This window comes from Centroberyx gerrardi, chromosome 13 (genome assembly GCF_048128805.1).
Source record: "Centroberyx gerrardi isolate f3 chromosome 13, fCenGer3.hap1.cur.20231027, whole genome shotgun sequence".
Taxonomy (NCBI): Eukaryota; Metazoa; Chordata; class Actinopteri; order Beryciformes; family Berycidae; genus Centroberyx; species Centroberyx gerrardi.
The window spans coordinates 22735404-22750631 of record NC_136009.1 but is presented as its reverse complement, the minus strand read 5'-3'; the positions used below and the strand labels follow the sequence as shown (position 1 = coordinate 22750631).

At 43.3% G+C, this 15228-nt stretch overlaps 1 protein-coding gene across 11 annotated transcripts in view; it reads right to left on the bottom strand.

Moving 5' to 3' along the window:
- The window catches only part of LOC139931005 (receptor-type tyrosine-protein phosphatase mu), a 141427-nt gene that overhangs the window by 60906 nt on the left and 65293 nt on the right, over positions 1–15228 (bottom strand). For all 11 annotated transcript variants that reach the window (XM_078287972.1, XM_078287971.1, XM_078287973.1 and 8 more), the window contains 2 exons: positions 6527–6835; positions 4655–4764 (listed from right to left, as the gene is read on the bottom strand). In XM_078287972.1, the coding sequence (XP_078144098.1) occupies positions 4655–4764; positions 6527–6835 (419 nt within the window). The remainder of the gene's footprint in view (positions 1–4654; positions 4765–6526; positions 6836–15228) is intronic.

The following is a 15228-nucleotide window of genomic DNA, read 5'->3' as shown; positions in this document are numbered from 1 at the left end:
AAGTTTTTACAATTATAATGGAACTGACGGCAAAAATAATAGGAGATTAATTGTGGAAATGAATTTGGGCTCGCTTTGTAACTATAAATCGAGCTGACATATTAAGGATTTTTACTCATTTCAGTTCACATTTTTCTATATGAGAGATATGTACCTTACAGTATGAAGCGTCACAAATAAGGACGCGTGCATAAAATACAAATTAAAAAAAAGTACTGATCTCTCCAATACCTTCACTTGTCAAATCAAAATAAATGTTACTGAAAGAACAAGATAGCTTGAGAGCGCCATAAACTCACACTTTCCTGTCATAAAATACAATGCAGAATTACTGTGAATCATATAAACCAGGGATGGAGTGGAGCATAAACCCACCCAAATTCAGATTACCCACCTTTCTATTTGCAGAATACAATTTACACAGCTTTTTAGACTGACATAAATCTCCATAATCTAAATTCATAGTATACTTCATACTAAATGGTTTCAAACTCTTGTAGGTTATATAAGGACAGTGTCTTTTGATGGGAAATAAGCTTTAATTAATGCTTTTCTGAAAATATAGTTAATTTTTGTTTATAATAGTGGCTGTCTGCCTTATTATGACCCAGGGCCGGTTTTAGCCTGCTATATTAGGGTGGGCTGGTAGAAATAATAGGTGGGCAACTTGGGCGGTAGGTAGCCCAGAGGTTAGAGAAGCAGACTAGTAGTCCGAAGGTTGCCGGTTCGAATCCCTGGCCAGATGGCACAAAAATCTGGCAAAATGACAGCTGGCAACCGGAGGGTTGTCAGAGTCAAGATCAGATGCAAGCTCCTGCCATCGTGCCCTCAGGCCTCTCCAGTTTATGGCTGTGTGTTTGTGTATGGGGTGTTTGGATGGGTTAAGTGCAGAAGATTAATTTCCCCATGGGGATTAATAAAGTAGTATTCTATTCGAATTTATAAAGAACAATTTGAATCAGGGAAATTGGGAGGTAGTGAAGCAGCATTTCTAAGTTTGCTGATACCCTATGATTTGAGTCAGTGGAGGGCAGATTGATTTACCCTAAAATAAAAAAATTCCTTCATCCAAATTTTAACATAATCAACTCCATAACATTTCTTTTCATTGGATGAGCTTAGTTCTCAAATACAATTAGAACCTAATCCAGTGAGACTTCTCACCATAGCCAATATTTACAAAAATAGAAGGTAGTCTTATTCAAACTCAAACTGAAAAGTGACAAAGAAAACAACTAAATCAACTAACTCAAGCCTATACTCAAACTTCAATGTAACTATATCTATATATATATATATATAGATATAATCCAACAGGGCAAAATCAGAACATTTTATAAAACTTTTTTTTCTCTTTTTTTTCACTTTGTTAGGTACATCCAACAGCAACCTGAAAATCCATATGTACAGTATATCAGTCATATATCCATTTCTTTATTTCTTTTTATCTATCTATCTATCTATCTATCTATCTATCTATCTATCTATCTATCTATCTAACTATCCATCCATCCATCCATCCATCCATCCATCCATCCATCCATCTATCTATCTATCTATCTATCTACAACATCAGTCTCCTGTTTCCCTTGGCAAAAATTCTAACAAATTCATCCATGTCTAAGGTATTTGTTATTGATTTCTCATGGGCCAAGATCACCAAATGTCATGCCAATACAGCCTATTGAATTGAATTGAATTAAATTGAGAGAGAGAGAGAGAGAGAGAGCAGCGGTGGTCGAGCGAGCTAGAGAGTGAATGAAGAGAGGGAGCGGTGGTAGCGAGAAAGCCGGTGAATCAGAGAAATAAAACGTTATTTTCTGATTGTTTCACAGCGGTTACGTTCTAAAGCACAAATAAACACGCCCACACTCCCGCACACCTCCGCACAACCCTGCAGGAAGTGCCGCAACGCCTGATTCCATATGATTTGGTGTGAATACGGCCACACACTCTGCAGCGGACGGGTCTGCTTCAGAGCTCTGTGTGTTTGTGCCTGAACACGACGAGAAGGGGGGGGGGGCAGTGGGCGACTTTGGAAGCGGGCTGTAGGCTGCCCACCCAATCAGAAGTTAGAAACGGTACTGGTATTTTCTGTGCTATTTTTCCATTAGCTGAACAAAAAAAAACAATTTTCTTAACTTTTGATTGGGTGGGCAAGACGCACGTTCCATAGCTACCGCCGGCCTTGTTATGATCACTGACTGGAGGTCATGGTTTACCCACCTTTTGTTATTTACCACTACATCACTGATATAAACACAATGCAACTCTACAATAATAGTTTTGATTGTTCATACTTCACAATGCGTTCACATTGCTAGATATGGCTGATGAAAAGGGATTCCGTGGAAAAGGTATGTCCTTTAAACAGAAGTTGGCTCAGGAGTTGCCAACGAAATGACACAGTCACAGATCTTGGTCAGAAAGGAATGGAGCTGAAATCTCTTTTGATATCAGGGCTTGTCAGACGTATTTCACTTTGAGCCCTTTGATAGTGTCAAATCAAAGCGAGGTCCTGACTTAAAGGAAGCAACGTCTGGGGAATACCGACAGAATACATGGCGTGTTGCTTTCCTGAACCAGAGAGCCAGACCGTAGAGGTGTGAGAGGAAGACACCCGGAGCGAGCTGCCGGCTTGCTACCCTTTCCTCCTCCATCCCCCTGCAGAAGCAGACACACAGCCAGGGTGATCTGAATATTATTATTCTACCTCACTCTTAAATACGAGTTCTGATTCTAGGTGATGCTGGAAAATCTATAATGATGGTTTGTATTAAAATCAGGGAATACCAGGATCCTTGGAGACCTTCGTTGCTCGCTTTAACAAGACATTACTATACTCTTAAGTCTTTTTCCAGAGACGGAGTGGGAGAGTTAATTGCTACAGCATATGAATATAATTGCCTGGAGTGGGTATGTTATGAAGTGAAACACATTTGGTTCAACATAAATATGAGCGAACCTGACGAAGCAGCAATGCAAAAGACGGCGCTCGCTCCGCATGGTTTTACTTGTATCATGAAATATTAAAGAGATAAACAGCTGAAACACATCCGTCTAAGAGTGATTACGTGTGCGGTAAACCTACAGTTTTTATGGACATTGTTTTGCTGCACTTTGCCAGCACCTCTAAGTGCTACAGCTGTGCACAGGACACAGCACTACACTCCACACAGTTGAATAAATATAGGCTCGTTACGATTCTGACACTGGGCGAAGGAAGGGTCTTTCCTGCTATGATTGAAATGTCTCTGTGCCGCCGAGAGAATATCTATTTCATATTTCATTCGCCTCACTCACCTGATGGTATGGCAGTGGATGGAGCGACCTATGCGGCCGCCCTGATTGTATTGCTTTTACTATTCAATCTGCTCTCCTCATATGAGAAACAGCCCTGTCAATGATTGCTAACCTAGTCAAAATACCAAGCATGGGCAAATGGCGACAAAAGGGAGAATCAACAGAGGAGAATCAATCTGGGGGAAAGGTTGGAGGATTACTTCTCCACTTAAAGCTGGTTAAGATGAATGTGTACATATATTGTGAGTGTGGAGACTGTTTCTATTATTCAAGACTCAATACAGCTCACAGACACGACTGGCGAAGGCCGTGTGGATCCGTGTGTCAACATTCGCTCACTGTTGAATCGTGATATGCGTTCTAGGTGTTTCGGAGATGGAATTTTCTTCAGAGGTCGAACACGTGTCGAAGGACAGAGGATGGACGATAGCTTGCAGTCGAGTGTTTCCCATCCACATTCCCTTGTCAATCTGACCCCGTGTTCACACTGGGAGCAACAAGCAGCACGTGTGGACGGTCAACAAGCTTATCAGCTGAGAGAAATTGGCCACAGCTGAACTTTACGCGGTCCTTGGCCGTCAACAGCCAATCATATTTCCGCATTTCCCTGTTTCCCTGCCAGTGTGATTTTGCTTCATGAACAATAGCTATGCCTGACAAGTGCAAAATGGACAAGATCTATTTGAAAGATTGCAGGAATAGATGTTCAAAAACGATGCTTGAAAAATGGTTGCATCCATCATTGGAGTTAATAGTAAGCTCTGAAATATAGTTATTGAGTTTTTTCTGTTTATTTTTTATTAATGTAACTGTAATTAGCATTTGATAGCTACGTTTGATAGCTACCTATGTTAACTCATCAAATCAATGTAATGTTATGAAAGGCAATACCAAAGCAGGGAAAATGCATGATTTGCCTGTTCAAATCTGTGTAGCTGCATAGATGCGTTTCCTCTCGCACCGCCCACAGCTGGTCAGGACGGAGCGAGGCATCAACCAAGGTGCTCGCAGTGTGAGCGCACAGTGAGGGTGGCGGTACGCTAGGCAATTATTTGGGCAATGCAGATGGGCAGCACTCCAGTGATTCACAGGGTCAAAAATCTATTTGAAGGGTTTCTGGCGATAAGGTGTACCCATGCAAATAAAGGAATAATACTACTACTGTACTCATCACAGTTGCACAAAAAAGTTCACCACCTTAAGACTTCCAACTGTTGACACAGGCAATATAGCAGGATTCTATAGCCTAACATTGGAGGAGAAAAAAATAGCTTAATATTGGAGTGTTTACGACTCTAAAGAGTGATCAATATCTCTAATATCACGGCCTTTTCCTAACGCTGTCTCTTACCTCGTACTGAGTGATGATCCCATAGGTCTGCGCCGGCTCTCTCCACTTCAGGATGATCTTCTCCTCATACGCGCTGCCTTGAATAGACTCCAGAGGAACGGCCCCCGGCACTGTGGGAAACGCATCACACACATTTGTTTCCCAACACTGGTAGTGGTACGGCAGTCGTGATGGTGGCAGCCAATAAATTTAAAGTTAGAAAATAGTAAAAAAAAAAAAAAAAAAAAGAAGCCTGCACACCAGGACTTCCACTGGAGCACCTTTATTGACAATAATTTCCATCTGATGTGGATGTTCGTCAAGTCAATATAAGTTTTATGAATGGAGTTCCTATAGTGAGCTGCTTTATTCTTTTCTATTGTTTATTCTTGATGTGCATATAACCATCAGACAAAACAATGCTTTCCAAGGACCAAAACAAATGGCCTTGAGCCAAAGTAAAACACATCTTAATATGAATCTGTGTGATTATTATTTCAAGTCATTGTCACTCAAAAACAACGCTTGGTGATACACAGGTTTCGGAGCCAAACAGAACACTTTGCTCACAGATAAAAATGTATTGCAAACAAAGTGGCTGAGATGAACTGACAACCCCATGGGAAATAGTGGGAATCTCAATCTCTCTGCAATGTTTACTTGTACTTGAGATACTGCCAAAGAGATCTGGTCCTTTAACCCCTCATGTGAATTGCTTTCATTTTGTAAGCGAAACAGAATGATATGGAGATGGTTTTTTGTTTTTTTTCACAAAGAGGATTTATCTTAAAGAATACAACTACAGCTTCACCCTGTCTGTACACTTGTTCCCACGGGACCTTAAACACTCATAGATTCTCAGACACACACACACACATACACACACACACACACACACACACACATACAGCAGTCAGATAGTGGGAAACAGTTGCCTCTTTCAAGTTTCCAACCAGAAATATCTGAGCCAGACATGACAAGACTCTCTTTTCGTCAGCTGAGCCTGTTTGTTATCTGGCGGCCAGGGTTCCTTGAGACTTCTGTGGAGTTCATTTCCTGTGTCTGCTGAGGCAACGCAGTAGATCTTTCATCTTTGAAGGAGGTGAAACAACCACAGGAAACAGAGGTTTGCTTTTCTGACTCCTCTGCTCTTCTGAAAAATATTTGGATGATCCCAGCCCCTTCCGTAGTGCAAGCAGTTTGTTATCAGGGTGGGAAATTAACACCGCCCATCAGATCAATGTTAGTTATTTGTGGTTGTGGTAGAGTGAGTGACCAGCCGCTCTCTTTTCTGTTTGAAAAAGCAATTTGTCTGGTAAAATAAAGAAGTGGTTCTTGAATTTTGCAATCCACCAGCCACTGTTACTGCTACTGGAGATGAAAAAGTTTCCTGTCTGGATTATAATGACTTCATATTAAATGCTTATTTGACTGGCTTGGGGTCACCTGATGCCACTTGATGCTTATTGTAGTCCATTTATTATTATTTAGTTATTGTAAACCATTTATAAACCTTTTCATAAGCTTGATGTCACCATTCTACTTCACAAAACTTTGTTTTATGTGAAGTAGATCAAGGTTGAAATATTGCAATTTGGTTCTTATTTACTTTACACCTCTGATTATATGTTAATACTATTATAGAATATGAAATATTATACTCTCTCTCCAAGGCATGCAATTTGCAGTGTGATAAAGTCAATTTCCAGACTTTTTCAAAGTTTACTCACAATTGTTTTCTTTGATTTTGTTATTTCTTTGTTTTTTTGATTTTTTGATTTATTTAGTCTCTATTCTTGGGGTTAGGGTTAGGGTTCAAAGACCTAGTATTTGTCAAAGCACTGTTCCATACTTCCCAGACGTGTATGAGGAGAAACCCTGCATTGCGCTTACCGTCTTCATCCGTCTGAACCTCGAGCTCCGTGCTCTCCTTGACCCCCTCTGGGTTGCGCAGCACCAGCTTGACACTGAGGTTGGTGAAGGGCGTCAGGTTGTGGATGGTGTGCTGGGGGTCGCGGCTCTGGGTGTCGTAGCACACTTCCTCGCGGGTCTCCTCCTTGCCGGCCACCCTGGAGCGGTACTGCACCGTCAGGTTGTAGCTGTGGCAGCGGGTGACATTGTAGCCCAGAGGCTCCCAGCGCACCGTCACCTGCTTGGACTGGATGTCCACCACTTCCAGCCTCCGAGGGCCGTGCATGGGCTCTGGTGGGACGGGCAGAGAGAGGGGAGCGTGAGCATACATAACGAAAATCAATTAGGCCGTACGGAGCGCTAGGTAGTGCAAGATTGTTTTAATAAACTGAGCTGAAGTCTGTGGAACAGCATGTAGTGACTGTCAACGACAAATGCATCTCATTGAACAGATAACACATTTTCTTGCCCATTTATTCGACACAGAGTTTCAACACATTTTTGCAAAGCAAATTCCTTGTTTTTTCTGCGACTATTCCATGACATATAGTACAATTGAAAAGCTGATTTAAATGTCCAAGGTCTTGTTTTGATCAGCTACAACTGTCACTTGGGATTCATATAACCTGGATTTTCTTGTATTTTGTTTATCATTTCCATTTCCATTAGACACCTGACCACATAAAATATACATAGAGTTATAATAGAGTTATAATAATGACTATGCAACCGTCCCTTGGGGCAGGAAATGACTGAGGTCTATTTCATGCCGGGGCACACACTGTAGAATACAGTGACGGGGTTTCTGGGGGTCATGGAAAATCCATTACCAGATTTTCCATGACCCCAGAGACCCTGTCAATACATCTTTTTCCAAAGTAAAATACTTTTCTTTCTCTCTTTGGAGTTAATATTTCCAGATAGTATTTTAGACTTTCAAAGCAACAGTCTGACAGTGAAGCTTGCCACATGCTATCACCATCGCCAACTTGGCCTCGCAGCAGCTGCACACACCGAGACACGGCCGGCCTGCTGGTGGAAACCCTCGGCGGGAGGTATATCATCCCTTCAGAGCGTGCCATTCTGCTGCTCCTTCTACCTTCCCCTCTTCCTTTTCCATCTCGCCCAGTGGCGGCCGGCTATTAGCTCCACACTGATACAGAGTCGGCCAGCCTGTCCATCCAGGCAGGACACAACCCCCACCGCCATCCTATCACCTCTAATCACATACACTCTGTGTCTCCCCGCCTTTTCTCTCCTACTCTCTCCATTTCCCCTCTCTCTCTCTCTCTTTCTCTCTCTCTCTCTCTCGCCCAGCTCCTCTCTCTCTCCATCTTTTTTCTTCCATCCCACTTCTCTATTTCCTCTCTCTCTGTCCATCTCGTCTCCCTCGGCTTCCCCATCTCTGTTTCCCGCTCTCTCTGTCTCCCCATCTCGTCTCTCTACTTTCCCCTTCTACTATTTCCCCTCTCTCTCTCTCGCTCTCTCTCTCTCTCTCTTTCCTTTCCTACGGGACGAGAGCAAGCCGAGCACAAGGTAATGGGATCAATTTCCATTCCAGGTTAAATTCGCAGTCCATTTCTCTGGAACTTAACACTTTACCACCTATTAGGAACAGCCAGGGCTCAATTTCCCCGTTCCCCGGGAGACACAGTCCAGCAATTCGGAGGCAGCGGCGGCAGCCATGTTTAACATTCTGGAGGTGCATGAGGGGAGACTGGACTCGAGCTCCGGCATGTTGTTCATTTCTACAGACTGTACAATGGACATAACAAACAAGCACGCAGCAAAGAAGAATCTATGAACAACAACACTGTCTGAAAAGAGAAAAGTATTAAGCACCTTGGCAACCTTTTAACGTGATGCCCAGTATAACTATATGGCATACAGATGTTTTTTTATTTTTGTTCCTTTCTCCAGTGGAAATCCACTGAATAATGATGTCAAATTCATCAAAATCTACATGAGAATTCTTGCAGGCACAATTCAAGCTACTTCATTGAAATCAATGGTTTTCAGTAAATTAGGTCATGACACATGACATGACTGAAGCCTGAGCAAGTAAGAGAGAGTAAGGCAAAAAGCGAAAGAGTGAGAAGAGACAGGCGGCTGCTCGTTGAATGAAAGATGGAGCACTTTTCACAGATTTCACAAGGAGAAATGACGGATGTGATCTCTCCTGTGCTTTAATAGAGCAGATGAAATAGCATTAGGAGAGCCCAAAGGAGGCAGAGAGAGAGCCATTGAAGACAGATGGGGGAAGGGGTATCAATGTGTAGTATACATGAGGTATGCACAGAGGACGTCAAATGAGAAAGTATTAGTGGAAACTGGAAAACATCTTCCCACAAGGAGGGAAATTGGTTATTCAATTCTGTTTAAAAATCATTTATGGCTAAGTCTAACTTAAAGAAACAGAATTGGACAAAATACTAAAAATCCTTGGAAAAGCAATGAGTTGTCCATCAGCTTTCAGTTACTAACACAATATAAAACCTCTAAAGATTCTTTGAAAAACCTTTTAGTGATGCTGTGTAGGAGTACCTCCTTTGAATTTGCATGCCATCATTGAAAAATGGTCTCCTAGCGGCATTGCCCTCCAATAATTGTTAAAAGTCAAGAAAAATGTTAATCCTTGTGAACTTCCAGACATTGGCATCTAACACATCTGCAACCTTCAAAGGGAACGGCTGTAGAATCAAATATTCAGCATGAATGTTAACAATGAGAAAGCCAAATCCCCCCTACTAGCAAGCTACTCTGATAGATGTACAACTGGCACAAAGGGCCATCCTTTTAAACAGTTTTATCAGCCAAAAAAGAGATTCTAAAACAGAAACGGGAGGAGCTGATGGAGGAAAAATAGGCCTCTTTAAATCACTTGCAGTTTTGGGAAAGCCATCCAGAAAATAGAAGTTTAAACCCCTTTATTTGCGGAACTATCTGTTGGCCGCACTCAGTAAGCAACGGTTACACTAAAAGCACAGAGAATTGCAGGGTGGCCAGGCACAGAAATCAAATTAAACCAGACGCTCGCAAAGTGACAAATGCACTAAAGTGTGAATTTCAAGCAGACGTGCACGAGTGGCTGGGAGAAAGTCTCATTTCTGGAGCGTTCAAGGAGAATGTCACACTCCCATCTTTGTGGAACGCCACAGATAATGTCCACTGCACTCTAACTCTGGCCAATGGGGAGATGCCAACAAGAATGAGTTTCTCTTGTGGAAAATGTCATTGTGCAGAGAAAAAGTCCATACCACATGAAGAAGAAGAAAACGGAATAAGAGGAAACAATAATGCAGTCATACACAAATTTAAACAGTAATTTGTAGGTTTTTGGTCTTGTGTTGGCACACGTTAAGCACATTGCACAGTTTTTTCCAACACTAGGGTGCCAACAGTAAGACAGTGAAGATCCTATAAACCATAAAAGAGTTCTGGCCATTTGGTAGAGAGCCCTTACGACTATTCTATAGCCTCTCCCTGGAGTTTAGTTGAGAAAAGGCTAATTGTTTGTTGCCCCATTGGCTCCCTGTGGTGCAAACGCCAGCTGTCTGAGGGAGGCAGTAAAATGTGAGGATCTGTGGCGGGCGCCCAATCACAACTCGTACTCCATGACTCAGAATGACATCATCTGTTTGCATCAACAACAAGGTGCCTCATGCATTTCAGAGCCTGGCAGAGTGGGTCAAGGTTGACTTTGAAGAAAAGAAAGAAGAAAAAAAAAACACCCCATCCTCACCCCTCCTTAATCTGAAATGAACGGGTTGCACTGAATGGCTGATATGCCTTATAAATCCTTTCGTGTGTAGGGGGAAGCTATGCGGCCATTTTCAAATGGGCCCATAGGCCTGTGAATGACAGCTGATGAGATGAGCCTATTACTCCAGTCTACTGTGACTGCTAGGTTAGGTTTATTGACCGAGCAGTAAGAGGCTCAATATCATAAGCACAAGCACAAATCACAACAAGGAATAACGGGGCTATCTCTTGAAATCCATACCATTTTTTTTTTTTTTTTACAATTTGCACAAGCTATCACACACTGAAGACTAGACTGGGGTGAAAGTACTGGAAATATGACTGTAATATCTTCCCAGTATGGCAGATATTTCTAGTGGAATAGAGTTATAATAATGGCTATGAAAGCATCCCTTGGAGCAGGAAATTACTGAGGTCTATCTTATGCCAGGGCACAAAGAATGAGCTCAAGTGAGCGCTAGATTGGTATTCCAAGCAGTGGACAAATTATTACCTGCCCCACACTTGCCAATGTAATTGAATAATTTGAATTTGACATTTACATAGAACTATTAGTGGGTTTTTTATTATTATGGCTTGACATTTAAATAATGTTTTTGAAATTATCAGAACATTATTGCCTCCTGTTAATTTGAATGGGGCCTGCATCCAACCTTTTGCATCCAAATTGATAACATGATTTCCCCAAACATGAGAAAAGCAACAAATAACCCCATGTTGCAGCCTCCTGTCCTAGAGGGGGCTTCAAATGGTGCACTTAGCCCCTGGGTAGAGAGAGACATTAGTCCTGGATGAAAGGAAACAAATTGGGCATGTCTGGAGCACAGCCACTTTACTGAGAGACAAGTGTGTGTGTGTGTGTGTGTGCGTGGGTAAAATATGTGTTTTCCAGTGCAGGGGAGTGTTTACGGGCTTATGTGAGTGAAAGAGTGTCCATGCACATGCCCAGCACATGTCTGGAGCCTCAGCATCTCGCCGACTACATGTACAGAAGAATGATTCACTTATCAGATCTTCCTCAGGCTTGCAGCGTGCGAGTCATTCGGAGAGCCCGGGATCTTTATCAGATACACATCGATTAAGAGCAGAAAAGCCCGGTGTTGGCAAAGACTTCCATCTCCCTCCTCAGCCAACAGCACCGGGAGGGGGAAAAGACTACTTCCCCAATGATTAGAAACCCCGTCAACTCAATGTGGCTCCTAAGCTCGCTCGCTATCTAATCAGGATGAAACAGCGCTCAGGTTGAGGAGGAGGAGGGGGAGCGTTTGTTGTTGGGAGATGAGAAAAAAAAGAGAAAAGCCTCGACTTCATAGCATGGCATGTAGACTGTCGGATGCTCTGCCGGAGAATGTGAATGTCAGCGCGGGCTTGTCACACGCAGGCGCCGTCTCCGCAGACAGTACCATAACAACATGACAACAGCGAAGATTAGATCCCGGTCGGAAGGGGTGTTTTCATGTAAAATGTTCCATTCTTGGCAGCGAGGCCCGGCATTGCCGTCACTTATCTCTCTATTGCTGTGTGTTATTCACTCTGTTCTGTTTGAGCTGGGCGGGCTGGGAGGGGAGCACATTTGTTTGCCTCTTTCTATTACATCTCGGTGATAGCGCTAAGGCCATTGAGGTAATGACATGGGTTTTACACTTATGAAATCATTTTCATATCGCGCAGAGGCGAGCCGTAATGATAGCTTTTGATAACCGACAATCAAAGCTCCATCACCCTCCTAGAGTGCTCCTCTATGCAATCCTCTGGAGGAAGGGAGGGAGGAGGGAGGGAGGGGGCGGAGAGGGAGAGACAGAGGCAATGTGTGTGTGTGTGTGTGTGTGTGTGTGTTGAGAGGGGGGGCAGAGAAAGAAAGCAAAGAGAAAGGGTGGTAGTGCCAAGGTTTTTCATCCCTATCAAATGACGACCCTCGTGCAACAAGTCAAGCCAGTCCTTGTGGTTGACACGTGTACACATGTTATAATTGATAGCGCTTTAAGGCACAGTATATGGACCTGTGTGTTCCAACAACACCCTCTATACCCATTACAAAGTCACAGCCGCACGCCCACACGCGCAGAACACACACACACACACTTGCCCATACACCTTGGAGGCGTGGATAATCAGAAGGATTTATTGAATGGTGGTGGTCGCCCCTCACTCTATCAAGTCCTTCTTTATGGGCCCCGTGATTAATGAGACTGCCACGATGGGTGAGGATGGGGGGGCGGAGAGGCCCGCAACGCGCTGTATCGAATTGAAACCGCAGAATGAGCCTTGGGCTGGGCCGGGCGAGTCTGAGCCGGGCTGCCACCTTGTCTGATGAACCCCCCGAAGCTGGAGGGGTGGAGATGAATGGGTGAATACCTACACAGCACTGGATAGAAAGGGAGAGAGAGAGAGAGAGAGTGGGAGAGATAGTAAGACACACTCTACCAGTAGGAAAGGTTGATACATGACCTGACTTCAGACTATCAAGTCAGACCAAGTCAGTGCTTGTCTTTGTTCATGATCGACATTGCTGCAGGCCATTAGATGCTGCCCTACACAGCCAAAGAGCAGTAACTGTGTGAGTAGTGAAACTGAGAAAAATTACTTCAAAGTGTTTATCATTTACTGTGTATAATTTTGATTGATATTAAATCTAAACCCTAGCCTGGCTCCAGACTCCTGAATCGTGTCCCGCCCACTCTTCAGATTTTGTCGAGCGATTCAGAGAGTCTGGTGTTGCTCTAGTCAACGGCTTGTTCTCGCTCCGAGAAACAATCGAGCCAATCAGAGCCTTTGCAGGCGGGACTAAAATTTGAATCGTTCATGCAGCGTTTTTTCATTGGCGTTTCCGCAGAATAATATTTGTTGAAATCACCCTCTTCACCAACATATTGTCTTCGCAAAGGTGATATTTTTAAATACGCTCAGTATCAGTGTCACTGAAAATAACATCAGAGGGGCTGGATATGTCAGTCACTAGTGATTGGTTCAGGGAAAATCAACCCGCCCAGTCACAGAAAACGTCTAGCGAGGAGGCAAGCTCAGGCGGAATGATGGAGTGGCAACAAAATGGCCTAAATGGCTAAACCCTAGTCATGACCATTGACTTTTAAAACACACAAAAAGTAGGGCAGCATGGTATGGCACCAGTCATTAGTGATGCATCTGCTAGCCAGCCAGATAATCCATATATATGTTCGCATGGAATCAGTGATTTCATGAATTAATCATGGTTAGCGCATGACTTTCTCTCATCATCTTTTGCGACATGCTGGGCAGCAGCAGCATCTTAAAGCTCACTGCTAAAAGGGGTTGTACAGGACATCCATCATGATGGTTCTGTTCAGAGGGGTGGAGAGGAACTAAATACATTTACTCAAGTACTGTGCTACAGGGTATAATTTTCAAGTACTTTAGGTGATATTTCCATTTCTGGAGGCTCCTCTACAATAGCAAATATGCTATTTTTCACTTGCCTACATATTTCTGACACATGCAGTTGCAAGTCATTTTTAAAAGCCCCAGTCGCGGATTGCAGTATCCAAAAAAATCCTATAAATAACTGGAAATAGTATGCATAAATAAATAATATGTAAATAATTTGCATAAATAAATAATAGTGAATAAAATGTAGTAGTAGGGCAGTCTTTTCCACTGCTGACCATTTAGAAAGATTAAAAGAACAGACATGGCAAGTGTCTCCCAGGGGCAAAAGGTGAAGGTAAGAGCCAGTCCTCCGTCCGGATGAAAACAAATGGACAGCCAGCTGATGGGGAGAAGACAGCAGAGGCGGAGGAGGTGGAACTGGGAAAATCGATCTTTCATTTTGTTTCCACCAATATGCTGTGCGGTGATTGGGGTCAGAGTGACAGGTAGAATGACCCCCCCCCCCCCCTCCCCCCTCCAATCCCAACACACACACACACACATACGCCCACACACCCATCTCCACTTCGAGACCACGCTCAGTCTTCTGTGTTGAGGTTCCTGGGGAAAACGCCTGTGGTTAGGGCTGACAAACAGGAGGAACACGAGCCCTCATTTACCGACAGGGACGCAATCTCTACAAGAGCAGTGGGAGGTTACCAAGGTGATTCTTCAACTTCACCGCTCCCCAGATGGCCCGTGCGCCATTGTCATTTGTCGCCAAAAAGCCTGCATGTGTCGCACTCGACTCAGGGTGTTACCCTGAGTGTAAATCAAAGTGAAGTGCTTGACTTTGTGAAATGGTGGCTGCATTTTCTGAGCCACCTACTTAGGAGATATATGAGATCTAAGATCTAGCTATCCAGGTGGGTGAATACAGGGAATAAATCCCAGACTCCTGACATTCCTGTCCTTTAGTTGAGGAGGAGACGCAGAAATGTTCTTCAGTTAGAGTTATACAACCAGACTGAATGAGTGCTTCCTGGACGCCTGGCAAGGGGAATGGGACATCTATAATTCAGCAAAAGGATGGAGAAAATCTGTGACAAAAATTACACCAGATAGACCATGAATAATTAAACACAGAGAATAGCAACATTTAAAGACCTTGAAAAGCATTTCGGTTCAAATTTAAAAACAGGAGAAAAAAGTAGCTTGCCAAGCATGACTAAACTACCGCTATTTGACATTCTCTTGGGGTTTGGGAGTTGAGGTTACAAACAACCACAATGATAATTGTTTGTGAGGAGTTGAAGAGGTAGGAGGAGATTTTTAGTTTATGTAGATGTCACTAGAGTATCGTTTGTGCACATCTGTTCTGAGAGCCTCAATTCCATGGTGTTTGGGGAATAGATAGATGGAGTGATGGAGATGTGGGAAATAATAATAATGAAAGCTATAAATGCAGAGGCTCTCTCTCCCTCTCACCCTCTCCCTCTCTCCCTTGCAACAGCAGTTGTTTGAAGACGTGTCCTTGAGAAGAACACAATTCGCCATTCTACTTCCAACTCCCTGTG